Source organism: Neltuma alba, unplaced genomic scaffold (genome assembly GCF_004799145.2).
Source record: "Neltuma alba isolate B1F8T4 unplaced genomic scaffold, ASM479914v2 tig00004825_pilon, whole genome shotgun sequence".
NCBI lineage: Eukaryota > Viridiplantae > Streptophyta > Magnoliopsida > Fabales > Fabaceae > Neltuma > Neltuma alba.
The window spans coordinates 5,015-31,490 of NW_021633870.1; the positions used below are offsets into that span (position 1 = coordinate 5,015).

A 26,476-nucleotide genomic window follows, 5' to 3' on the forward strand; every position below is an offset into this window, starting at 1 on the left:
TTAATCAAACCCTCCAAATAGTTGTTCTTGTCTTTGTGTGTCTGTGTCTGCTCTCTTTTCCCAGTTTATTATTTATAGCTAGATATTATTCAACATGAACTGTATTACGTAACCGCGATTTGATCGCCATATAATCATCTTATATGTATTTTTTATTACTCTTAAGTACCATCAAGCAATTTAATTATAAGATGGAATTCGAAGAGGACAAGGGGAAATTGGTCAATGACACCATTTGTGTCAGTAATCCATTATAAGCACAATCCATATCAATCAACCAATCTAACCTGCATGGGCTGTAATTGATGCCCATGCTGGCATTTATTCTTCATACCTCTCAAAATAATTCTGTACAGGAAACTTAATCAACAGAGAGGAAAAATATACATAAAGAAAAAAAAAATCAAAACTCTGAACGACTCTCAATTCAATTCGGATAAGAAGAAAGCAAGCTGCTGGGTATGCATGGAGAATTCCTCCAAGCCCGAGAGTGCATTCTGAGAATCTCTCTGGCTTTGTCCTGAGCCTTTCGCCCACTCTCCACTTGAAGCACCAAACACAGCTTCGCCACCACCCCAACCTGCAACATTTCCTGCAAAACGCTAGGGGTTGCAGAGAACTTGGCAATGGACAGCAGAATCCTCGCCGCCCTATCGTTGGCCATAGTCGACACCCTCAGAATCTTCTTCGAAACTATTGCGATCCCCGCCCCGTGACTCAGTAGCTCGGCTCTCCCCTCAGCACACCCACACAGCATCTCCAACAACACCAGCATCATCTCACATGGCTTCCTGTCTTTACAATCTAGAAGAAGCTCTATCAACACCGATACGCCTCCTGCTTCCACTGCTCTTATTCTGTTTCTTCCCCAAGGACATGTTTGGATCAGTGTTCTTAGAGTAGCCTTCGAGGCTTGCTGGGATATCTGGTCTTTCAATAGCTGTACTAATTCAACGAACATTTCTGGTTTTAAATGGGATAAAACCGATGGATCAGCCACTTCGAACATGGATTTTAACAATAAGACGGCATAAGCTCGTGACTCGTAGAATCCCCTCTGCATGATTCTGGTTAAGCAGTCAATGAATGATCCGTTTTCGAAGCTGACGAGGCTCTTCAAGCCAGCCTCGGACAGGCGGAGGCTATGGAGAATGCTCAAGGCTTCATCACCTCCGCTTGTTTTCAATTCAAATCCATCATCGTCAGGGCTAGCTTCTTCAGGTGTGTAGGAGAAACTTGTGTGACGGAGTACAATGGATGCTAGGTATTCGACGGCGCCCGCGGCTTCTATGCTGCGTTTATTGGCGTCGCTGTCGGAGGCAATGGATTTGAGTGTTTGGAGGCATTTAACCGGTGACTGAGAAGATCGAGAAGCATCTCTGATGATTTTAGCCACTTGGGTTTTGTTGATGGGAGGTTTGGGCGTGGGGATCCTCTCGATGCCGTGAGAAGCGTTCATGGTACACCACGATTGAATCAGACGACGAAGGGTGTGGTTGGGAACGAGGTCGGAGGAGTCTGATACGGAGAGGGGTTGTTTGGTGACCGGGCACGTCTTGTTCTTGCCGGAGAAGAGCCATTTCTCGATGCTCTCACGGTCGTAGGTAATCCCAGAGGAAACCGTGATCGGATCCTTCATGATTTCCAAGGAGATGGGGCACAAGAAGAAGGGAGGAACTTCAATATTCTCGTCCATGTCTCAAACCTGAAAGCACAAATTAACGAAGTCTCTGGTGGAATCTGAGAACGTGAAAATGAGATGGAGTACTGGAAGGAGTATAGAAGAAGATGGCCGCGATGAATGAAAGGTGATGCGAAAAAGAGAGAGGGAAGGGGGTTAATATTTATAGGGGAAAGCGTGTTTCGAAGTCAAAACACGGAGGGGAGAGAGCGAGGGAATGACTTTTCCAGGAGAGGGGCGGGAGATGAATGGGGGAAGGGCTCAAAGAAGACCAACTTTACTTTACCTTGTCAGACATGTTGATAATAATAAGGAGCAGTGGAAAAGGCCATGGAGCACATGTCGTTTTGACTTTCTCTCTCTCTTGTGCCAATATGATTAAATGCTGATTGGTTCCTTATGGAAGGCGCTGGTATCGCGTGAGGGGGTTTGACCGCGGGCTGCCCACAAAGCACATCGCCCATTCGCTGTTCAGATCCAGACGCTTCCTCTCTTCTTCCTAACTCCACACTCCTTCCATCTCACTTCCATGCCTCCTTGCTTCTCAGATCACCGTTCCTTTTGACCAGCAAAGCTTGTTTCCATTTTCTTTTTATTATCTATTAAAATTAAATTCAAAATTCAAAAATATAAATATAAAATTAATAATAAAATAATTAATAATATAAATTAAATATTTTAAATATATTAAATAAATAATATTCTATTCATTATATTCATATTCCATTTTATTCAAAAAGAATATTATAATTAAATATTCTAATATTAATATTTAGAAATTTTTAAATATTTAACAAACGCCTTCTTGCCTTTTTACGCATCTCTTCTTTGTGCATCGGTAACGTTTTAGATTCAATGTATATTGTTCCAACTCATCTTCTGCGCCACGTTTCATATATTTTGTGTATTCTTACCCCCCAAAAAAAATTACATGTTTGATTATTTGTGGATATATACAAATATCAATAAATAAGTTTTGATGATGATGTGTATTTCTTATCGATATTATCAATACATATAATAAAATTTACCATATCAAATCGTATTATTTACAGGTCACAAATCATTTGGTTCATCTTAAATTTCGACACAAAATACGGACACCTGTCTTGCTGATTTCTTGCAATGTATGCAATTTGTATATACAGTACTACAACATAAGAAATAGTAAAAATTCTGATCCTGTAAACTTTGAATCGAATAATGTTAAGTAATGTTTTGGTAGAGTTGACTTTATGTTTGTCTGTGTATTTAAAAATGGCTTTTATACATAAGTAAGACGGGGACTTCTGGCATGTACATTATACAATACAAAACATATATGGTCGTCGGAGCATCTTGCAAGCTTGATTGAGTGATTCCTTGTTTTATATTTTTGTTCATATTAGGAGTGCTGACATGTTACTTTGTTTGCCATATAAATATTCAATCCCGAAAATCAAGATAAGAACAACCAATTACTGAGCTGGAACATAAATATTATGTTTATGCATATGAGATCTGACCTGAACAATTAAATTAGGCTTCCGTGATTGTTGAACACTTCAATATTTCAATACCACGTATAATATTACTTCATCTATAAGCGGTGATGGGTCAGAATTTGAAAATGCAAATTATGATAATAAAAAAACACAACGGGTCCCTCGAAGTATACAGTTTTTTATTTTATTTTTATTCCCAAAAAAAAAAACAGAAGGAGAATGTACGCACGTTACGCACGTCGTGTATTATATACAATGTTATCTTGGGTTGCATATACACACTTTTACAATACCACATTCTATCCTTAATATAAGACCTAATTGACTAATTTGAAAATATTAAAAAAATTAGTTAAATTAGATTTGTAATAAATAGATGTTGTCTTTCTTAGAATATCCTTACGAATTATGTATATTAGCTAACATTACTATTTGATGAAATATTTAACGAACACAACTTTTACAACGACTACTTTAAAAAAATGAATAAATATAAAAGATAAAGTGAATTGGAATCTTATATTTGAGATCAAATTAAAAGTCAAACTAATTCTTCTATTAAAAACCGAAGGTGGTATATAGTTAATACATGACAGATAATCTCACGATTTTGTTCGAGATCTACTCATAAAATATCATTGGTAATAAATTATGATGCAGCTCGTTATAATTGTAAATATGTGTGTGTAAAATCTTCTCTCGATGTCACTAACCAAAGCATCGCATAGAAGTATAGAGTTGTTTGATTATTGAACAGATATACAAAAAGGACTTCTTTCTATATATGCATGCAGAACCCCCCCCCCCAAGTGTTATTGATATACGCATGTAAGTGCTTATGGGTGGAGGAACACCTTTATAAAATTTCGGACAAGAAGAAATTAAAAAACAAAACCAGCTCCAAGGAAGCCTTGTTGAGTTATTTCCTGATACATAGATATGATGTACTTTATTACATTCGGGTCTAAGTACAATATTCATATTGTAATGGAATTTATAAAAGATAAAGATGATCAACTTTTCTGTATTGATGGTGGGATCAACTTTGATTGACAAGCACTTCACATGGGTTGATGATCCAAAGACAGAGTGAATTAACTTAAAAAAAACAAAAAAACTCTTCTGCTTTCAAATAGCGAGTCACTCGTCGGTGTTGATAAATCGTTTGACCGTGATCAGAAGCACATTGAAGTGCTTGAAATTTTCATTTATTCATTTTCTTACCCTTTTTTGCCAAATAAAGTGTTTATAAATATATATAATTATCATACACATGTTAATTATATTTTTTTATAAATTTTATTTGAATTTAATTTGTAGCCATTCAGATAAGATGGCATGCGGTTGAATCATGGTATATTGGTAAGGGTGGCAGAGTCTATATATAAAATTAACATTAAAGCAGACCAGCGGGTGAGACGATGATGATGTGGAGTTAATTGGTTGGCTGGTTGGTAGCTGTTTGTGGGCTGTGTAGATATCGCGTAATGACCACCCACCCCTGAACGAGACACGAAACGGCCATCGCAAAAAGCCTCCCGACGGAAAAAATAAAATTTAGAAAAAAAAAACAAAAGAAAAGAAAATCAAAAGAGGGCGATAATGATGCGAGTATACAACTCCAAACGTCGGCCGCGATTGGTGTCACGTGGCTGACCGCACACGCAATCAACACTCAGCATCCTATTCCTATATCATCAATAATTTATTATGCGTATTTGACCTTGCATGCTGCCTATTTTAACTAATGAAAATATCGTTAAGTGAATATTATTAATTTATTTCTACCTCTTTATTATAAATATAGGACTTTTTTTTTGCCATAATTTACGCACCCATTATACTTTTTACGTAGGTCTGGAAATTGGAACCATCATCCCACACTTAAAATAGCTTTAAGAAAAATGATTAGTGTTATTTAGGCTATTTTATCCCCACATTTTATATTCTTGTTGACGGAGAGATATTTTAGAAAAAGTTACACATGATTTTTACTCAGTAATGATAATAACAAATAGATACTTTAACTAATTTTTTATTTTGGATTAATATAATATTTTTTTCATGATAGGTTAATATAATCTTTTGGGTTTCAAATTTATCCTCATTTTGATTTTAATCTCTCAAATTTCAACTAATAAGTTTTAATAAAGCTAGTAATATGGGTTGCTCAACCAACCAATCCTCAAAAAGTAGCGGGTTGGGTTAAAAAAAAAAATTTTTTAATTGTTTTAATTTTAACAAAGAATTTTGTCATTTTCACTCAATTTACATATAGATTTATATTTTGTTCATTCTAAATTTGATTTCTCATTTTGTTATTATGTTACCATTTTTATACTAATAGGATAACTTTCAAAAAAGAATTCTATGTTTATATTTCAAGTTTTGAGATTAATTTTATTATATAATTATGTGAAAATAAAAAAATAAAAAAATTTAGCATGTAAAAATTTGTAATTTTAATTTAAAATTTTAAAAATATATATGTAAAATACAAAAAAAAAACTTTCAAAAAAAGATGGCCTTTGGCAGGGCTGATGGGCTAAATACGAATCCGTCAAAAAGCAGTCTTTTTAGGACAGGCCCGTATGAGTTCCAATCTGTAGTAGGCTGGCCCTCTTTATCACAACTAGGTTTTAGTCTCTTAATAAGTAAAATTGTTCAAATTTTTATTGAATTATAAGGACTAAAACTAAAATAGGAACAAATTTAAGAAATAAAAAATTATATTAACATTTTTATTTTCATAAATTAATTAATTAGATTTTACTGAAAATAAAGACAAAGTGTACTAACGAAACAAAATGCCCACCTCCTCCCTGGCCCCCTCCGATATTGTTTCCGGAGATGGTGACGGCACCATCCCCCAACAACTTGGCTTTTCCAGTAACGCAGGTAGACAGATTGTATGCGATGCCAAAAAAATGGGAGACAAATTGTATGCAATATTTTAAAAAAATGTATATTTAGAAGCTAGATGGAAAAAAAATTAGAATTGTCACTCTAAAAATTTGCAGTTAATTCAGGATGTTTAACAGCTTATGCCACGTTTTTTCCCGTAAAAATCACGATTTAGAAGTCAACGAAGAGGAAATTAGAAGAGCCGCTCAACGAAATCATGATTTGAAAATTTTCTTTTGAAATAAAAAATGATATAACTTGTTAAATTAATGAGCATCCTAAACTTGACTGTCGTTAAATTTATGAGCAACGCTTTTTATATTTCCTTCGTTTGATTTCTAAAATTATTTTAAAAAACGCAATAAGCTGTTTAATTGACGAGGCACATATATATTGTCAAATTAATTACTCAGTTTGAAAGTGACCATAATAAATTGTTTTATTTGACTTCTAATATTTTTAGAATTTATATAAGTTTTTAATTAACATCTGAAATTGACAGCTAAATTTGGCAATAACAATTATATATATATTTTTTTATTGCCAGTGACAACGCTGCCGCTGGAGACGACGAGAGGTGGAGGGAGGGCATTTTCTTGTTTTCAGTTGCTGCCCCAAAAGCATTTTAGCCACTGCAATCTTCTTTTTCTTTTTAGTTCGTTAACGAAGCTTTGGCTTCCGGATTGTAATATTAATTTGTAATGTTTGTAAATCTCAGGATTCTATGACAACAATAAATTACCTAAATTGATTCATTTATAAAATTCTGCCTCCAGAGTCTCTATTTAATACTAGTGTTTGCAAATCTCAGAATTGTAAAATATTATAATTTTTTCATTTAATCTCCAAAAAAACATTTTTCAGAATTCAAGAATGGCGTCGCTGCATGGCGGTGAGCAGTGAGTCTCCGACCATATCTCGTACCTTTCTCCCCATCTACTTTCTTATATATTTATTTCGTTTTTCATGGTTGGCCCATGATTTAGCCATCAAACTTCTATTTCACTTATTTTATTCATTTCCGAACGCTTAAATTTCTCATTCTCCAACTCAACAAATAAATAAGCAGACCCCACTTGCTATGCTAACATTATTATATACAAAATCAATTTCAGGTAAATATTTTTTTGTGCCCCCGATTTAAATATCAATATCATTGGGTTACCTCCGCACCTAAAGTCTCGTCTTTTTTTTTCAATTTATAATACATAAAATATAATTCTTCACGTATTAGAATAATTAATTTCACTAAATAACAAAAAGAATAATTTAATTTCAGTGTCATTAGTTATGCATGTTCCAAGCTTTGTGTTTTTGCATTTTTTTTTTTTGGTAAAAAAGAGTCTTGTAGTCTTAAAAATTAAAGCTTATTGCCTAAAGCAACCAGGAACTTACAGAAAGAAAGAGAGATGATGAATAATTCTGGATGAGTCAATCACGGTGTGTGTGTATGTATTCGGCATGCGCAAGGTTATTGTTATGATTATTTTTATCGCCCATTGAAATTTGAAACAATATTTGATTAATCAAATAATGCACACCCAACGTTTGAATGTCATTTAAATTTCACATACTGTATATATATTATTTTAGTTTCAGTTTCTTCAGGCTTTTTAATCGATAGAATGGAATCAATTTATTTTAGATGCTTTTAGTCCATCATGGGCTTCGACCTGTATATAAACAGAATCTAGCTCAAATTTACACTTAAATATTTATATCCGAGTCAATGAAAGATGTTTTGGTATATAGACGGATTACTGAGTCCTACAAATAAGGAGTTATATTGAGGAATGTATTGTCAAAACCTAACTACCGGCTTCTGATCGATTAGTGTGGATGACATAGCATATTCACGTGCCTGGAGAAGTCACTGTTACGAAATAGCCATGGAAGTTGAACTGTATAATTAGTTGATTCTGGTTTAAGGGAGACAAGTATATTCACTGAAGCAAGGAGATTATAGGTTCTATTTGCGTAATCCTAACTAAAAACTACTGGTTTAATCCTTTTCAAAATAAAATAGCAGCAACTTTTCATATAAATAAGAAATACAGTTAAGATTGGTTGGTGTTTTAAAAATACTAAAATTATATCTTCAATGAAATTGATTAATTAAAAATATTAATGTTCAAATTTATATAATATTGACTCTACTAATAAAAAAAATACTTGTAAATAAATAAATAAAAGGCGGTGATATATTTCATAAGAAGTTCAAGCTACGCGTTAGGTTATTGGCATAATTCTGGTGAAAAGAAAAAAAGAAAAAAGGTTATTGGCATAATAAAAAATGAGTTGACGTCTCGGTTCAAATTCTCTGTTCAAAGTTTTTTTTTGGGGGGGGGATAAAAAATTATGATCTTTTTTTTTTTTTGACGGTCTCACGCTGGCCAAACTTTTTCCCCGCATACTACCATGGGGTGATTCTTCATTCTTGGACTTGATTGAAAAATTAAAGCTAATATTAAAACACATATATGATATTACCTCCACCTCTTAATATAAAAGCTAGTTTATCTTTTAATTTGATTATAACTATAAGACCTCAATTTATTTTGTCTCTTATGTTTATTATTATTTTTTCTAAAGTAATTCTTGTAATAATTATATATGTTAAAAGTTTTATTAAATGATAGTTCTGGTTAATACACATGATTACAAAATACATTTTAAAAAACTCAACATATATTTATTACAAATAATTAACTTAACAAACTAGTTCTTTAATCTATTTAAGAATCAGAAGTAATATTAAATTTTGAATAATCCGGCCAGCAGTGGCATTATGCTGGGCGCCTGTAGTGGGGGCCGGGTTTACCAAGTCAACCGTCCCGCCAACGGTAACATGAAGATCCATGTGACAATTACGTCACAAATTAAGTTGACTTGCTTTATATGCCATTGATTGTGTGCAGAGCAACTTGCATTAGGCTGCCCCCAACAATTACATTTACATGTATATCGTGTAAAACACAGAGGAAAATATTATTTGTTTATTAATTCGAAATTCGAAAAACAACCACAGATACATTAACCAGATAATTTCCTCAAACTTTATTTTTTTCAAGTGCTACAATCTAATAGTACCCATAATAATTTTCAAAACCATTCTTTTAGTTTTATACAGCGCTTCGTATAAGAATAAATAAAAGAACATTATCCTCAAACTTCGAATGAATACTATAAAATCATGTTAATATGGACTTGTTGATAACAATAGCAATTACCTAAGTATAAGAGACTTGATGGTCCTTAAATGAGAATCACATTTCAAATATTGCAAATAAAAAAAGTCACCCAGCGAGAGATCTTTTAATTTTAGGCTCAATAGGACGACTTTAATTTAGATTAGGCGACGGTGCCAAATAACAGATGATAATTAAAAAATGGTTACTATAACAGTGATGGATCACAATGAAGGAAAAGTATCCAAAGGCGTACAATATGGAGCGATTCAAAATTGTTTTAAGGAGAGAGACTCACGAAATTTTTTTACTTTGAACGGTAAACCACAGAACAACCCAAAGAACCGGTAACAAAAGAAGGTCCACGCACGAGGTCAAAAGCTACCCCACGATAAATAAAATTCTGGAGCAGTTATTTTATTATATTTTTAAAGTGTTTCATCCATATACTTTGACCGTTTAATTAATTAAAGCCCCGCAGAAAGACTACATCAACTTTAATTTCTGGTTAACTAGAAGAGTAGTTTTATGTAATTTGATTTTTATTGCTGGGAATGGTAGTTTGATTTTTTAATTAAGTACTTAGATAACAGTCTACTCACAAGTCACAATTGTAACAAAAGACCGAAAAAGAAGGTCGCTGCATTTTTGTAACATGTCATAGTTGTTGAACTAAACTCATGTCACCATATCAAATAAGTTAACTTAGTTTTCGACGCTTGGTTATTTTTTCCAATCAAGATTAAGTACCTCTCTTTTTTTTCGCTACAAAACAAAAACGCCGAAAGACTTGGCAATCAATGTCCAAGTCGATGAACTGCAACAGGAACGCCGGAGGTTGACTGAAAAACACGGCACCGCTTGCAATGTTCAAGCCTTCTTTTGCGAGCGCATCCGCAGCTTAATTAACCTCTCTATTACACCACTCTATTTTGACCGAGCAGTCGCTGCACAGCAGGTCCCAAATCTGACGAAGAATGTCTGCTTCACCATGGTCCTCAGACCACCCAGTCGTGACTGTTTGAACGAACTCCCAGCAATCTGTTTCTATGATCACCCTACGCCATTGTAGTTCCCAAGCTCTCTTGAGGCCCCAAAGCACTGCCCACATTTCTGCATGCAGACTAGATCCTCAACCTATATGGAACATGAAACCATCTAAAACAGTCCCCTCGTGATCTCGTGCTACGCCTCCGCACGCTGTAAGCCTATTTTCTTTAGTGCATGCTCCATCCACATTAATTTTGACATATATCTCTTTAAGTTTTACTTAAACATGAGGGTACGTGTCCTATGCGTGAATTTATTTTATTGAATGAATGGTTTTGGGGGTGGGGGGGAACTCAATTTCCAAAGTTCCACTAGCAAAAAATATTTCAGTTTTGCGGATTTGAAATGGGTCATTACTCCTTACTTCAAACATCTTAAGGGGAAAAAAGTAGATCTTAAGAAGAACTCGTCATAAACTCGTGAGCCTCTATACGGTGGGTATGGTCTAAGTTGGTTCCAAGGAAAAACTGTACCGTAGGCTTAATATGATCATGGTTTGATAAAATAAAATAAAAAGGCTTAATATGAATGATCATGGTGATTATTTTATGCCATTATTAATTATAATTTAATATCAAAATAGTCCGACATTTCAGTCAAATATCCAGGCCCCTCAATAACTTGACCCTGATATTATGAATTTTGACATTAGGATTTTAAAATTTAATGCCCGTATTGTAAAATTTAACAAACATAACCCAAAGTCAGCAATGATATTTCCAAAGCAGCATCACTGTCATGTTTTTCAATACGAATGTTAAACTCCGTTATATGAATATCAAATTTTAGAATAAAAACAATTACTTATATATATATATAGTAGTTCTTAACTGGAGAATAGTTATAACAGTTAACAGTTAATCGTCTCAAGTCTCAACAACAACGCCATCCACCACACTTAGATGAGATCTGAGCTCATGTGCAAGCGTGTGTTTGATTACATTAAATTAGGGGAAAAAAAACGGTTATGGCAAATAGTCATGAGTAGCCTCCAAAAGAAAGGATCATGCAACAATGATGTTCCAGCCTGAAATACCTTTTCTTTTATTAAAAAAATCTGTAAATACTACTCTACATTAGAGGTGGTAATGCGGGCTGGCGGTGCGGATACGGGCCAGTCCGTGGCGGTGCGGGCCCAAAGCGGTGCGGGCTGAAGTAGCCCGCACCTGATGCCAGCCCGAGCCCGCCTACATTTTTTTAAAAAAAATAAAAACTATTATTATTAATATAAGTTAAGCTTAATTTGAAATGTTAAAATTAGGCTTCGAATCTTGAATTTGAGTTGTAAGTTATGATAAAATAAAGTGAAGATTAATTTATAATTTAAGAATATATTTTTAAAAACTAATATATTTTTTATAAATAATTAATTTAACTAGTTTTTTTATTCAAAGTAATTTAGTTTTCTTATCCAAATTAATTAACTAGATATTTTATGCATAAATATATAAGTATCACATGTTTATTTAATTTTATAAAGGCTTTTATAGTGACACAACAAATAAAAATGAAAAATAAAAGATGGATGATGATCTTCGTATAACTACACACAGAATCATAAATATATAAAGTGTTTAATTACTTATGCAATGATATGAAAGAAGCAATGTTTAATTATTCATGTGAAATTTGAGAGTTAAAATATTTTAATTATATTAAAAATTATATGAAAAATTTAATTAAAAAAAAAACCAGGCCAGCCCACCAACCCGCGGGTTAACCCGCGGCGGAGCGGGCTCAAAACGGTGCGGACTGGAATAGCCCGCACCTTGGCGGGCTGGCATATTGCCAACCCAAGCCCGCCTTTTTTGGCGGGCTGGCGGGCCGCGGGCCCAACCCGTATTACCGGCTCTACTCTACATCACAATAAAAAGATAAATGGAAATTCTTTAAAGAAACTAAATGAAATGCTCTTTTACAGTTTTTTTTTTTTTTGACCAGAGAATGCTCTTTTAGGTGTGTTTGGTTGGAGGGGAGGGGAGGGGAGGGGAGGGAAAATGAGCCCCTCCCCTCATTTGGTTAAAAATTTTGGAGGGGAGGGGAGCTAAAATGTCAATAAAAAACTGATAAGACTGAATTTTTATTAAATTATATAATTTAAATTAAGATGTAAATTAATTTATATAATATATCAATAAAAACATAAACTAATATGTAAGGATAAAATGGTAAATTGATTATTACTATCCCTCCCCTCCCCTCCTTGAACCAAACAAGGGATTATTAAATACCCTCCCCTCCCCTCCTTTTTAATCAAACCAAACAAGGTGAGGATAAAACCTCCCCTCCCCTCCCCTACCCCTCCCTCCCCTCCCTCCCCTTCCCTCCCCTCAAACCAAACAGACCCTTACAGTTGAGAGATCACAGGTTTGTTTCCGTTACAACATTGCAAATACACATACATACATATATATATATAGAGAGAGATCATGGGCCCGTGCAACTGTTTGCCAGAGCCATTAACACGTCACATGTATGAAGCCGCACATAGGCAAAGCAATAATAACAGACATTAAATGACCAGTCCACTAGTAAATTGTCCCAACCATAAAAGCCCATTTAGCATAAACAGTGGCCTGTTATTACTCTGACCTCTTTCATTAAAACATACTACTACTTTTTGTCCTAATTATAAAATCCCCTTTGTAATTCATAATATCTTTTTACAATATTTGATGCGTTTTATTAATAGAAAATACCCCAGAGAAAAAAACACTTCGAAATTTCTCGCACTCATACAGTTTCATGAAAGTTTGTTTTTTTTTTTAAACTATATTAAGCGAGTTTGAACTCTTAATCTATACCCACCGGTGTCCTCATCGTTTCCACCTACTATCATGTAGCTAACTAAATCATTTAATTTTAAAATTTGGACACACACACACATTGATGCAACATAACATCAATGGCTTGATTTACATATTGATATTTTTAACGATTAATATATTCTATTTTGAGAGGAATGTGGCGCATAAAAAAAAAGTTATGTAATTTAATTCGATTTACATACTTACTTCCTTCGTATATTGTAAAAATGTCTTCAGTTTAAAAGCATTTTTATATTGAATACGGACACTAGCTGATCTCTATTTCCTGTGGCAAGCAAGCCGACGTGTATATTAGTAGGATTTCAATTTATATATGATGTATCTATAAAAAAAATCAAGTCAATATTTGACCATGTAATTAAATAATATAACTAACAATGAAATCTATATTCATCAGGCTCCATACGCATGCATAATAATAAAACCCTATGACTGCTTCTCTTCGGCGCCGAAAATACAGAACAAACAAAACTAAGAACAAGAATCACGGCATCTTATGTGTTACTGCCTTGATATAAAATTTATATTTTGATTATCTAAAGAAAAAATCTCTTGTAAACGATTTATCTTACATATGTATATAATTAACTATACACATCCATGTTTTGAAGGATATAACATGATCTGGGATCAATAGTGCTAGATAGAGCTATTAAATTGAAGACTAAAGGACAAGATGTAAATTCTGAGTTTTTGAGCTATGAGTATAAAAAAGTACTCATCTGATTCTCAGAGGATCTAATTGAAGAGTGGCTATTGATCTTATATATAAGATCTATTTTACATATTTATTTCAAATTAATCTCATTGTCATTCTCCTAATAATAATCAAGTAAGAGAAGAAAAAAACTTTAAAAATATGCTTATGATGGTTTAGAAAAAATATATTATAGTAACTAATTTAACTAATATTTTTAATTCATTCATATTAGTTAATTAGATCTTGTATTGAATAATCACGGAGGAATATAATAGTTGTGCATAAATGATGGTGATCACTCTCTTTGTCTCCGACTCTCCGTGCTTTAATTTTCGGAGGTTTTGCACACAAGAAAGCTCTGTAGATATGATATACTTAATTTACGATTAAAAATTGAAAATCTTGAATCACTTGGCTCGAAATTGAAGGCATTATTAATAGTTTCATTGTATATTCATCTGTGCAAACTTGCGTTAAAAGATGCAGGAAAGCAAGGGGAGTTCTTCCAAACCTCAGAATGCGATTTGAGTATCTCCATTGCCTTTTCTTTTAGATACGAAGGATGATCGGCCTGAAGCAACATGCAAAGTTTTGACAAAGTCCCAAGCTGGACCATCTCTTGGATTACTATTTGCGAGGCACATGACTTTGATACCAGTGACAGCACAAATATGGCTCTTTCATCGGCCGTCGGCGAGACCTTCAATATTCTCTCCGTCAACACCGCAATGCCGCCTCTGTGGCTCACGAACTGTGCTCTCCCACTCGCACAAGAACAAAGATGAAACTGTATTCCTAATATGAGCTCCGTCGTTCTCTTCTCCGGCGTCCCCAGTTCAATCTCAATTAACTCATGAACTGCACCAGCCTCCACCATCAGCTGGCGATTTCTTGCCCACGGACAAGCTTCTAAAAGAACTTTCAGGCCAGCGTTCATCCCTTGTAGGGTTATTCCATTTCGTAGGACTCGCACGACTGTTTTAAAGAACTCAGGTTTCAGCCTCTCCATAACGCCGGAGCTGGCCTTCTGGATGATCGTTTTGAGCACCGTAATCGCGTGGGACTTGAGAGTCACAGAGTTCTCCATTATTTCACAGCCTAAAACCCACGTGACAGAATACAATACCTGGTCATTTTGCTGCAGAAGCAGCTTGATTTCTTCCGGCGGAACTTTAACAAACTGCAACAAACTGAGAGCCTCTTCGAGGCCCTCGCGGATCCGTCGTTTCTGGAAACAATCCAAAACGAACATGACCATGGCTTTGGGAACACCAGCCTCCGCCAAACACTTCTTATTCCTCTCGTTCTCGGCGGCGAGCAGTTCTAACTGTCTGAGAGCCTTGAGATACAAATGAGGGCTGCGAAGGTGGGAGAGGATCTTGAGGACCTGAAATTTGTCGAGGGGAGGCTTGGGTGTGGGGATGCGATCGACGCCGAGGGAGGCATTCTGAGAGCACCAAGCCTGGATGAGGCGGCGAAGGGTGTGGTTGGGGGTCAGGTCAGAGTCTAACGGCAGAGTCTGTTTGGTGACAGGGCATGTTGTGTTCTTGGCGGTGAAGAGCCAGCGTTCGATGCTTTCACGATCGTAAGTGATGCCTGTAACGGCAGTAACGGGATCTTTCATGATTTGGAGGGATATGGGGCAAATGAAATACTCAGGAATCTCAACTTGATCCATGTCCCTATATCAAAAGTGAATGAATGAAACCAAGAACTAGTTAAAGCGTGATCAGTTATGACGAGAAGGAGGGTGGAGGGATATATGAGAAGGAAGCTAAGGAGGTTGGGTGTGAAATGAAGAAGGAGAAGTAGTAGTAAGAGAATGCGGCTATTTGACAAACTAATGAGGGAGACAGACATAAAGAACAAGGTTATAGTGTTGGAGAAGAGAGGAGAGATATAAAGAATATATAAAAGTGACGTGCAAGAATTCAAGAGGTCGTCGATCCAGAATGCTCTACGCTCCAAGGGAGGGACCGTTCGGCGGTCAAAGTAAGAGAAAAAGCCTACTTTGAGGCACACGGAATTGTAGGGTAGTTTTGTTTATGTCGACCCATACACAGCGACACTTTCATCTTCTTGGCTCTTCCAATGGGACAAGTGAAGTAGTGGGAACAATGACCTTCCAGGCTTCTACAGTATCCTTAATTAAGCCCATTTAATATTATTTGTAATTGTAACTTTAGAGTGTGTGTGTGTGTGTGTGCCGTCAAACTCCGCTCTCCATAAATGGTTTTGTGTTGAACGTTTTGATCAGCACTATATATTTGTGTGGTGTGGATATGTTTTTGGAGAATCTGGTCACATGCATTGTTTAAGTTGCTACCACGCAAGACTTCATTTTCTCATGTTATTATTCCGATCTACATACAGATTAGAATACCTGTGTATCACATTTCAGGGACCTTTGTTATGTATATTATTCCCAATTGTTTGACGCACCATGTGTACACAACTTTGATTTTCTCTCTGCCGCTTACCCCCTCGACTGTATTTAAATTATTGACAAATAACCAGACAGCATCTTTTTCCCTTTTTCCTTTCTGACTAATTAATTAATCTCCTGTTTCTCGTAGTTACAATTTTTAATAAGAAAATACTACCTCGGGTCCTAATTATAAGATCTCATTTATAGTCCACAAACAATGTCTTATAATTAGAACCAGAACCGGAGATAGTAATTAATTATTGGCACATCTGATCCCGCGGATAGCAGTCATGAAATTACTTTCTACGGATTCTCAGCCTCAGTTTTGTGGAAGATACATAACGAGATCACAATCTTCTCTGCAGAATGTCTCACTACTCTCTCTAGTATATAATGCTAATTAAACGCGTTGTACTCTTTTGAAAACAAAATGTTGACATATACAACTGATCCAACACAGTACGATAACATTTATGGTCGATATATATCTAATCTGTGTGTTATTGTGAAAGCAAACTGTCACATATTGAAAAAGAGTTTCCAAGATGAGAGGTGCTTCAATTAATATATATTTGATAGTGGGAATTCAAAAGGGAGGGGCAATTATTATAGACATCATAGAGGGCAATAATTTACTGCCTGTATAGCGAACAAGACAGGCAGAGCAGAGCTATGGATGGGAAAAGAACTAAGAACTAGGAACAAGAGACTTATTGAGACAATGTGAATTGTGCTATGTTTTTTTTCTTTTTTGAAAATTGATTAATTAACGTGTGTAGTCACGTGAGGAGATGAAATTCCACTTCCAGTCAAAAGGGAAGACCCAAGTAAACGGGCAAGTTTACTCACATCGATTATACGCGCAATCCCACTCGTCATCCTAACCCTTTCTTTCTTTCTTCCTTTCTTTCTTTCTTTGGGTGAAATATCATCCTAACTCTTTCTGATATTCTTTGAACCTGCTTCTTCTGCCCAAACCCATACGCTTACTTAATCCCTCTTCAGTTGATTAATCTCCTCCTCCTCCTTCTTCTTGTAGGGTTTGAAACATTAATATTACAATAACATATGCTATTCTCAACTGCCTTATCCGCGTATGCAATTTGTTTTATCTCAGCCGTTATATAAGTTTCTATCTCCGTTTCTAAACATAAGAGCTAGTTGACTAATTTGAATAAATTAAAGAAATAAGTTAAATGAGTTATTTGTAATAAATAAGTGTTGTCTTTCCTAAAATATCTTCACTAATTAAGTTTATTGGTTAGAAATACTATTATTAAAAAGATTATCTTTAAAAAAATAGATAAATATGAAAGATAAAGTGAATTAAAATTTTATATTTAGGACTAAAATAAGAGTCAAATAAAGTCTTATATTAAGGACTGGATGTAGTATTTGAGACAAGAGTGTTCGCTATAAATAATGAGCTTTCCTCTAAATAATATACATGTATAAATGATCATTTACATGTATGTAGTGATTTTGTGTGTGTGTGTGTGTTTTTTGGCCAACTCTGTGTGCGCGCGCGCATATATATGTTGTTTATTATTTCCAATTTCCCTTCCCACTCTAGTAGGGTCCGAAAATAAATTAACAAACCAGTCATGAGTTGAATATTAATGAAACAAACTAAATGCCGTAATATACACTTAGATTATTGGGGATAACTGTGCGACAAAAAAGCGAGCGAGCGAGCGAGCGAATTGTCAGGAGGTATGATTCCATTTTAAGTAAGTAATAACTGATGATCACATCACAATTCTATGAATAATTACAAATATATATATGAAAGCGACAAATTTAACTATCACGATTACTCATTCGAACTAAAGTATACTAACTTCAACATTCAAACTTTAAAACATCACATTAATTAACCTTTTGAATTATTTTCATAGATATACGCAGGTAGAGAAATGGGGAAAATATTTGCAAAGTGAGATCATGGCGTGCAGGGAGGGATTATGAGATGGATCTAGATCGGCCAACAATGCCGGCTGGTCGTCATTTGAATCCCGTGGCATCGTAATATTCTTCCCATTTGTTTCTTATGATTCGTAATTCCAAGTCAACGTTGTTGTCTGTTTGCAATCGATCCCTCTGCTCATTAATTTGGGAGTCCCCACAACACCCACTTCAAACTCGTCCAATCCTCATCATCGTCGTGACCCTTCCATTACCGGCGACTTCTCTACTCCTAACTTGCTTTTTATAGGTTTCAGTCAACTTTTTGAAAAACATTGAAGCCGATGCGTTGCTTTGTTATTTGTGCGATCAAAAGGAATGAGTTTGACAATTTAGTGGTCGTCACGTTTCTGATTTTCACGGTCCACCCTCATTACGTTCAACTCTCCATCTCGTAACAAACATGATCCCAATCCATCGTAGAACACATTCGTTTGATTTTAGTCTGATCGAATATATATCAACCTCAGCATCATCGGATGCATGGGTCCGCAATTGATCTGAGTCTCATATTTCATATATGGTCCAAACTGCCTTAATGCTAATTCTACGTCGCATTCTTTTGAAACTTGTCTAAATATTATAATTATGCATACTTTCTATCTATACCTTGAAAACGTAGCTTCAACTTATACGTGTCTTTTTTACTTCTCCTAGTTGGCATCGGAGGTTGAACATGAGCATTTGCTCAATGTTTCTTCTATTTTCATAAATATGCTGGAGGCCTCGCTGTTTAGTAAGATATATGCTGTATACATCTTGGAAAACTGTTATATCAGGGTAGTTGATGAATCTAGCGTTTTTGTTTGGCTGGAAAGATAACGGTACCCTGAAATTTTATTAACAGATACTTAACGATGGCAAAAGGACAATCTAATCACAGAAATAATAGAAAAGAACTCAGGCCCACTAATAGAAGAACATTTCAACCCAGAAACAAACACAAAAAGAGCAAAATATTAAATCCATAGATTATAATTACGACCAGGAAACAGATAAATTAATAATAAAAAATGAAACAAAATCTAATTAGATTCAAATGTCTCATTAGATTCTTTATTATTAGTTTTTGGATTACCGCATGATTTATACCAATAAGCACCTTTGTTGAGCCCAATATGCTCAGATTAATATGCAACTCTAATTTTAAAGGTTGATTGGGTCTATGGGCCGCTCCTATGCAGTTAGACACATCATCACACAAGGGCGAATCCATTCTGTTGTGGGCCTGAGCCCAATATCCTTGTCATCCGCTTGTTTTATTGGGAGAAAGACAAAAAAGAGCATGCCGTTGTGCTCGGTGTGTTAAAATGATGGGTGTTACCAATGAGAGTTAGTTCAAATGGTAAGCGGCTTGGTACTGCTTAAGCAAGATCTCGAGTTCCTCAATGTATGCAGAAATCCCCGTTAGGAGACTCACCCACCATAACCAGGTGCGCAACACGGGTCGGATCTATATATAGTCGGAGCAAAGCTCTAATGAACTAAGTAGGCAATCCAAAAAAAAATGATGGGTGTTTACGTCGTGGAGTACCGTAAAACTCAGCTCCCGGACTAACCCACTAGGAGACATTCAGATGAATTACAGTACTCACAATTCACTATTCTAAGTGAGCACTGAAAGAGAGAAATTGCAGATTATATAGCATTTCTGATCGACTGAATGATTAGGAGTTCGGAATTGAATGTGTTTTGTATTCAGACCCGACAGGAATATTTGAAGCATGGTGTTACTCGTACCAAGTTGCAAAGAGACGACTACATCGTTTCTGGGCGACGCCATTGATGTATGTTTGACCTGTTGGATCTCGCAATTGTCCTAGTTTTGTTAATTCGTCTGGGCTGTTCTATCTATTTGAGACTGCGTCAAAGGCTTACCACCGGTCTATTAAACCCAAAAAAAACGTCAGGACCCACTTCTGTTATTAAATTAATGGAATGAAATGACCAATGCACATTAGGAGGCCAAAGTCAATAAAGGTGTTAAAAAAAGAGGCACACGGTTTGACTTTTGTCCGTAAATTAAGTCACCACGTTTATGCAGGAGATAATTATGGTATTTTATTGTATTAAGTAACAGCAATTATTATACCATTAAACCCCCATACGCTTTAGCCGAAGCAGAAATCTTTGAATAAGGGAAGCTTGCTTGTGCTTATCCTTTATGCAAGATCATTATCCTTTACATCATTAGTTAACTCCAATTTGAACTTTGTCCTGTTCTGTCCTGCCCCCGGCCCGTATCAGAATCGGACGCGGTATATGCTAATCAAACAACTAGAGCTACGCAGGATCATGGATATCTACGCGTGCTCGTGTCTTCGTGTTTTGTCTTGTTTTGTTTTTTTCGCAGCATGTAGTTTATATGCAGATTGCTTTAGGACTAGTTATAAATGTGTTCTTGTTCATGATTAAAGTGAGTGATACTTTTTTTTTTTGGGGGGGGGGGTCCCTCATAATTGGCAGCTCGGATGTTCATATTGGATTTAGAAGGCTTCTGCCCAGGGACTTGCGCCTGAGATGAGGGAACAACCAAAGTGTCCCTAGACTTTTAAAGGGTCTTTGTTGACTTTATTGCTTATTAGTACAAGCAAGTAAAGACTAGACCGAAAAAAGAGATACGAGTGCTTACTACTTACTGATGGATTACGTCAATTTATGCTGATAATTTTATTGTTATTATTTAAATATTCAGTGACACTAGTAATTAGAAAGCTAAGAACGCTGTATCCTTCTGAGGAGTCAATCCTAATTGCACTGACTATATTCTATCCTTACATCTAGTAGCTTCAACTTTTGTAATAATAATCACAATCATCTTGCAACTAACATATGGTCGCACCTCCGCGCCTCTGTAACTTCTAATTCTTCTTCTGAACGATCACTGGTTCGTTTCGCGTGGAATGGTTTTATAGGAGGCCAGTTTTAACGTTCACTTGGCGATTCTTCAACGCAGTAAAAGGTAATCAGTAATCACAACACATGTACCACCCAACCAAAATATATTTGAAATTTTCCCAAATAAAAACTTTATGACATGACCAACCCATCTATCCCATCTTCAAAGCTTACAAAAATAATATACAAATCCTCAACCATATAATCTCAAATCCTAAGCTAGCCTAGCCATCTTAGAACTCAAATGGTTTTTGCAGGGTATAAACTATAAACCTATACTAATATAAATTTCCTCCTTTCTTTACAATGCCATGGATTCTTCGCTATCCCCCCACCCTAGCATACTATGAGAAACCCAGTCTCTTTGTTTAATTAATGTCTTATTCAAGCCACGAAGTCTGGCAACAATTGGGCAGCAAACTTCTTGGGGTTCTGCATATTGATATTCTCAAATGCAGCCGAAGAGAGAGGAGTTGAAGTGTTTATGCCGCCAAACTCGTTTGGTTCACCCAGCTCCATCCTTCTTCCAAGTTGAATGCTCTGGTTTGGAAGAAATGTTTGATGCGTCGCTGCTGATAATGAGTCACAGTGGGGAAGACCAAGGGTGAGGGAAACCCCATTATTACCTGAGAATCTTGTTGTGAATTGCTCTGCCTCAAACCTATCAATTTCTGTAATTGGGTACTGCCCAAATCCTCCAATGAAGTTCGTCTGATTTCCCATGAAAGAGTACCCATCTCTGCTCTGCCTCTCATCCCCAAATTTCATGGAGATTTGACCATTCCCTGCATCATCGGGCTTCATATCAACGTTAATTGGGGACTGCAGAATCTCATGGTTCCTTGGTTTCTTGGGACTCGGTTGTGCGATCCCATCTAGCTCTGAAGTCCCCATGAAGCTGAACCCTGGGTGGTTTCTGGCATTTGCTCCAACTGGTGATGTCGATGGCGTAGATACTGATACTGTTGGAGTGTTGGGGTTTGTGGAAACGTCTTGTTTGAAATTGAAGCTTCTGGGTTCAGTGGCAGAGGCAGGAGATTTCTCTTGTGGGGCTGCTGAAGATTTTATGCCAGGATCTTCACTACTCTTGCTTGATTTCTCCTCCCCACCGTTCTGTTCCTGCTCCTTCATCTCCTCCAAGTACATCTCTTCCACCATCGGCTTCCACAATCGGACTCGCGCATTTATGAACCAATTCGAGACCTGTATCATTGCAAACTTGGTTAACAGGATCAATACTATAATTAAGAGACAAAAATTGCCCAAAACAGCCAAGACTATTAAGTACCTGGCCCCTGGTGAGCCCTGTTTGTTTTGCAAGCATTTGTTTGTCTGAATCCTTGGGGTAACTGAAATCAAACAACCCAGAGGCATCAAGAAAGAGTTGAGGAAAAGCAGAATCTTCGATTGGGAAGTTGAAGTTAGAATTTGAGATGCTTACGGGTGGAGGAAGTGCTCGAAGAGCCAAGCACGAAGAACAGAAACAGATCTTTCAGGCAATCCTCTCTGGGGTCTCCAAGCATTGTGCTGGATCATTCCCAACTGTTGGAGAGCTCGCTGTTGGCGTAGATGATGGTCCACGTATTTAAGCCTCGAGCCTTCCATTTTTGTACCGAAGCAATCTTCCTCTCCTAAGCTCTTGTTGGCAGCTCGAATTTGGCCCATTATTGCATCTTTCAAACACCGAAACTGCTTCGAGATCGTTTGTAGTGCTAGTGCTGTGTATGTTCTTGCCGAACCAATCCCCGCAGCTTGTTCAAATGAAGAACTAACCATCTGCATCTGATGGTGATACTGTCTGTACCTCTGCTCCACCTTCAAGTAGCAGCAAAGAAGGATTAATTTTGAATCAAATATAAGAGTGTAATGTAGAAAATTACATATATACATTTATAGATCCATTAATAAACTTTGATTACTACTTGAGTCAAAAGTTTTTCATTTCTTTAATTAAACATCCCAAATCCTGGCTTCGTTAGAAAATCTCAAAATTTTAACTTAAAAAAAAAAAAAAACACTTGCGGTGACATACCTCGTCAAGCATGCTGATCAACTTCGCCTTCTTCATCTGAATATCTTGTTTGTCCGCAGTGGTGAGCTCAGAGCTGGGCTTGGCGCTTCCCTCTCCGCCAGCTGAACCATCTCCACTCGCCGCCGTGGAAGAATCTTTATTCGCCTTTGTATGGCTGCGACTTTTCTTAGCCATTTCGCTCTTTATCCCATCGTTGACGTTCACGACCTCGTCTAGCAGTTCCTGAGCTGCCTTCAAGTACTTAGAGCCCTGAAGCACGCTCTGAATCCCTGAAACGCCATTAGTAACTCCGGAAGCCGAAGACGGTGACCCACCTGACGCACGCACATCATCCCCTGACATAGTTGGCGCCTGACCCTGTGATGGTACGTCACGATCGACCCGGAAAGACCCCATCCCTGCCTGCTGAGAGGAAAGGCTGAGGGACAGACCCCGTTGAGAGCGTGGGGTATCACTCGCCGCCGCGTTGGAGTTGACTGTACTCCAGAGGTTGTACTGCATGCGGGGCACGAATCCATGCAGAGCAGAGACATCGTGATGGGGATGCATGGAGTGGTGCGTGGGGTCGTGGGAGGAAGCAGCGGGGAGAGGGATGCCGACGAATTGTTGGGTGTGAGAGGGCGGCGCGTGTTGTAGGGTTTGGGAAGGGAGCGAGTTGTTGGCAGAATTGAGGAAGACAAGGTTTCCGGGATGCGATGGTTGCGGCGGAGGTGTGTCGGAGTACTGGATGTAGCCTGGGTTCATGAGTACAAGAGTTTGAAGACCGCCGTCGGGTGCTTGGATTTCTGAATTACCATGGAAGTACGTCGCCATCGATCTGTTTACTCGTTAGTTCGCTGGAAACAGAGCACGTCAGTTAGGTTCTCAAACTCGACCTCCTTCAACCAAAACGAACCTCACAAACCCATGAATCGTCTCCCTCATCTCATCTCTCTACCTCTCTTCTTTGGAGACACAGCATGCACATCTAAAATTAAATTGAAGACCATGTATAATCTACCTTTAATCTTGTGAATTACTCCATCAAACACGAGCGGGATTATCGCCGCTTAATATCACTGTGACAGAGTCGGTCTTCTCAAATGAGTCCTGAGAAATAATAAACAGTCAAGGCTCGGGAAGAATAAGTGATATGGATTCTCCTCGAAAGCATGTAAAGATCCAGAGGGTCATGAACTCAGATGTTCGAAATTTATAAAATTCTTATTCATGTGTTTCAAAGTTGCAGAAGAGCTTTATGGCGTTAGGTTGAGGGTCATCGCGGTGTTTCCAAGAAGTTGGAGAAAAGCAAGAGATCGAAAGGGAGGGAAGTAAAGAGGGAGGGTTGAAGAAGGGAGAAGGAGATATAGGGTAAGAAGGGGGTAGGAGGAGGACAGAGAGAAGAGAGAAGGAAAAGGAGAGGAATTGATTATTTATGTGAGTTAATGATAAGGAAGAGGTAGAGTAGTACCTGGTGGGATGGAAATAAGAGATAGAGAGCGCACGTGCTTCATCATCGCCCCTGCACTGCAAGAGGAAACAAGAATTTGAATTACAATGACCCAAAACCTGAGAGAAAAATGGGTTCTTTCTGAAAGAGAGGGACACAAACACCAGCACATAGACTCACCACTAAAAGCAATACAGTTATGGCTAGCATACATGAAAACAAAGCAGCAGAAATAGATGGATCAAAACCCAACCTCTTTCTCCCTCTCGGTTCGTGTGCGTGTGTGTGTATATATGCTCTGTCTGTCTATCTATCTCTGTTTGGGATTGTATCGGTCCCTTCAGTCACAAAGGGGAAAGCTCACTGTCAGACTCAAATCTCTGCAACTCCAACCCCAGCTGAAAAGCGGAAAAAAGAGCTGAAGAGAGAGATGGGCTTAAAAAGACTTGGGAGAAAGATACCCATCTTTATTCAGCTCGTTATCCACTCACTCTCCACGCCAAAAATTACGGTTTTCTTTTTATTTCTTTTTCCAATTCTGGGCTTGGAGGAAAATAAAGATGAGACCGTATCACCAGGCGACTGGGGAATTTTACATAGACTACGTATTAGTAACTCTCTTTTTATTGTTTGCACCCAAAAAGCTTTTTTTATTGTTGGTGGCTTTTCTTTTAGGTTTTTTTTTTTTTGGGTCTGAGAGAGAAGTACCTGGGAATAGATGAAAGCAGAGGAACTTGTTGTGATTTGACCCTCGCATTTCAAAATCACTTGATGCAGCCAAGCAGCCTTGGATGGACGAAGGAGAAATCAATAACTTTTGGGGGGATACACAGAGAGAGAGAGAGAGAGAGAAGGGCCTGTGCTCAGATCAGAAGCTGAGAAGCATTATTTTAAAAAGGAAAAATTATGATGAGGTGTGTCAGAAGATCCAAACAGCTGAAAAACGAGAAACGTCTTCTTCCACAAAGTTTATTAATCATTTTATTTATTTTTAAAAAATAGAGGGAAGGGAAAAGATAAAGAAGGAGGGGGATTATGAAGCAGCAGATGCGGGTGGGCGCTGCGGGGTGGAAGGGTCTCCCGGGACACTTTTTCTGCATTAAATATCTCCTTGTCGTTTTCACAATTTCCATGGCCCCCCCTTATTTAGGTTTTTTTTTTTTTTGTGTGGTTGGATTGGATGGCCGAGTTCTAAGATAAAGCAATTAAATTGTGAAGAAGCACAGAACCAACTTCCCCAGCACCGTCTTTTAATGCCGTCAAGACTGAAAATACTCTGTTCCTGCAATATCAATCAATATTATATATTAATTTCTCCATGATGGATGCCTGTTTAATTTCCCAGCTTTTAATTATGGGTTATACTACTATATTATTTCAATGAGCTCACGGATTTAGCAGTGTTACGGCAATGGTAATTGAGGAAATAAGAGGGCCCCAATCAAGTGCATGAAGGCGTGTATATGAATCATGAGCCCTCCCATAATAAGGGTCCCACCCTGGCTCCATGCATCAGACCTGCCAAGCATCATCACATCATCAACAATTAAAGCATATATAAATTATTTTCTTTTAATGCTCAAAAAGAAAAAATTCCTCTTATTTTCAAACTGTCTACGTTTTTATCAATAATAATCTTTGATGGCGCCCAAAGGATGAGTACTAAATGGAATAACCAAAGAACAGGAAAAAATTCCTTTTCCTATGATTAATTTAATATAAAATAATTAATCGATAAGGAAAGAAAACGAACGACCAAATAAATTATAATTTATAACGCTCGAAAGGGTGAGGTAATCCCATCATTGGCATGGAAAGGCACAGAATAACTAACTAATTAATATATAACAAAATAATCTATGAGCTTTATTCTTTTTCCCCACATAACA

At 37.0% G+C, this 26,476-nt stretch overlaps 3 protein-coding genes across 4 annotated transcripts; all 3 read right to left on the bottom strand.

Annotated features, from left to right (window-relative positions):
• Window positions 1-218: 218 nt before the first annotated feature.
• LOC114745800 (E3 ubiquitin-protein ligase PUB23-like) lies at window positions 219-18,437 on the bottom strand. The gene is made up of 4 exons (XM_028933963.1): window positions 18,433-18,437; window positions 16,639-16,642; window positions 4,284-4,290; window positions 219-1,698 (listed from the first exon to the last, which is right to left on the bottom strand). The coding sequence occupies exon 4, from the start codon at window positions 1,694-1,696 to the stop codon at window positions 428-430; it is 1,269 nt and encodes a 422-aa protein (XP_028789796.1). The 5' UTR covers window positions 1,697-1,698; window positions 4,284-4,290; window positions 16,639-16,642; window positions 18,433-18,437; the 3' UTR covers window positions 219-427.
• On the bottom strand, window positions 14,099-15,665 carry LOC114745801 (E3 ubiquitin-protein ligase PUB24-like). The gene has a single exon (XM_028933964.1). The coding sequence runs from the start codon at window positions 15,511-15,513 to the stop codon at window positions 14,290-14,292; it is 1,224 nt and encodes a 407-aa protein (XP_028789797.1). The 5' UTR covers window positions 15,514-15,665; the 3' UTR covers window positions 14,099-14,289.
• A 2,776-nt stretch (window positions 18,438-21,213) lies between the features above and the next one.
• LOC114745802 (BEL1-like homeodomain protein 1) lies at window positions 21,214-25,314 on the bottom strand. Of its 2 annotated transcripts, none has more exons than XM_028933966.1 (7): window positions 25,296-25,314; window positions 24,609-24,664; window positions 24,159-24,247; window positions 23,159-23,994; window positions 22,568-22,941; window positions 22,415-22,475; window positions 21,214-22,329 (listed from the first exon to the last, which is right to left on the bottom strand). In XM_028933966.1, exons 4-7 carry the CDS (start codon window positions 23,969-23,971, stop codon window positions 21,511-21,513), a joined length of 2,067 nt encoding a protein of 688 aa, XP_028789799.1. In that variant the 5' UTR covers window positions 23,972-23,994; window positions 24,159-24,247; window positions 24,609-24,664; window positions 25,296-25,314; the 3' UTR covers window positions 21,214-21,510. The 2 variants fall into 2 exon arrangements, with proteins under 2 accessions (XP_028789799.1, XP_028789798.1); XM_028933965.1 differs by lacking the exon at window positions 25,296-25,314 and adding an exon at window positions 24,841-25,092.
• Window positions 25,315-26,476: the final 1,162 nt, after the last annotated feature.

Bases quoted from the DNA above. Each gene is read 5' to 3' on its own strand.
- LOC114745800 (XM_028933963.1), bottom strand. From the start codon at position 1,696: ATGGACGAGAATATTGAAGTTCCTCCCTTCTTCTTGTGCCCCATCTCC.
- LOC114745801 (XM_028933964.1), bottom strand. From the start codon at position 15,513: ATGGATCAAGTTGAGATTCCTGAGTATTTCATTTGCCCCATATCCCTC.
- LOC114745802 (XM_028933966.1), bottom strand. From the start codon at position 23,971: ATGGCGACGTACTTCCATGGTAATTCAGAAATCCAAGCACCCGACGGC. The intron at 22,476-22,567 runs GTAAGCATCTCA...GTTTGATTTCAG, and splicing joins TTCGAGCACTTCCTCCACCC to TTACCCCAAGGATTCAGACA. The intron at 22,330-22,414 runs GTACTTAATAGT...GCAATGATACAG, and splicing joins CAGGGCTCACCAGGGGCCAG to GTCTCGAATTGGTTCATAAA.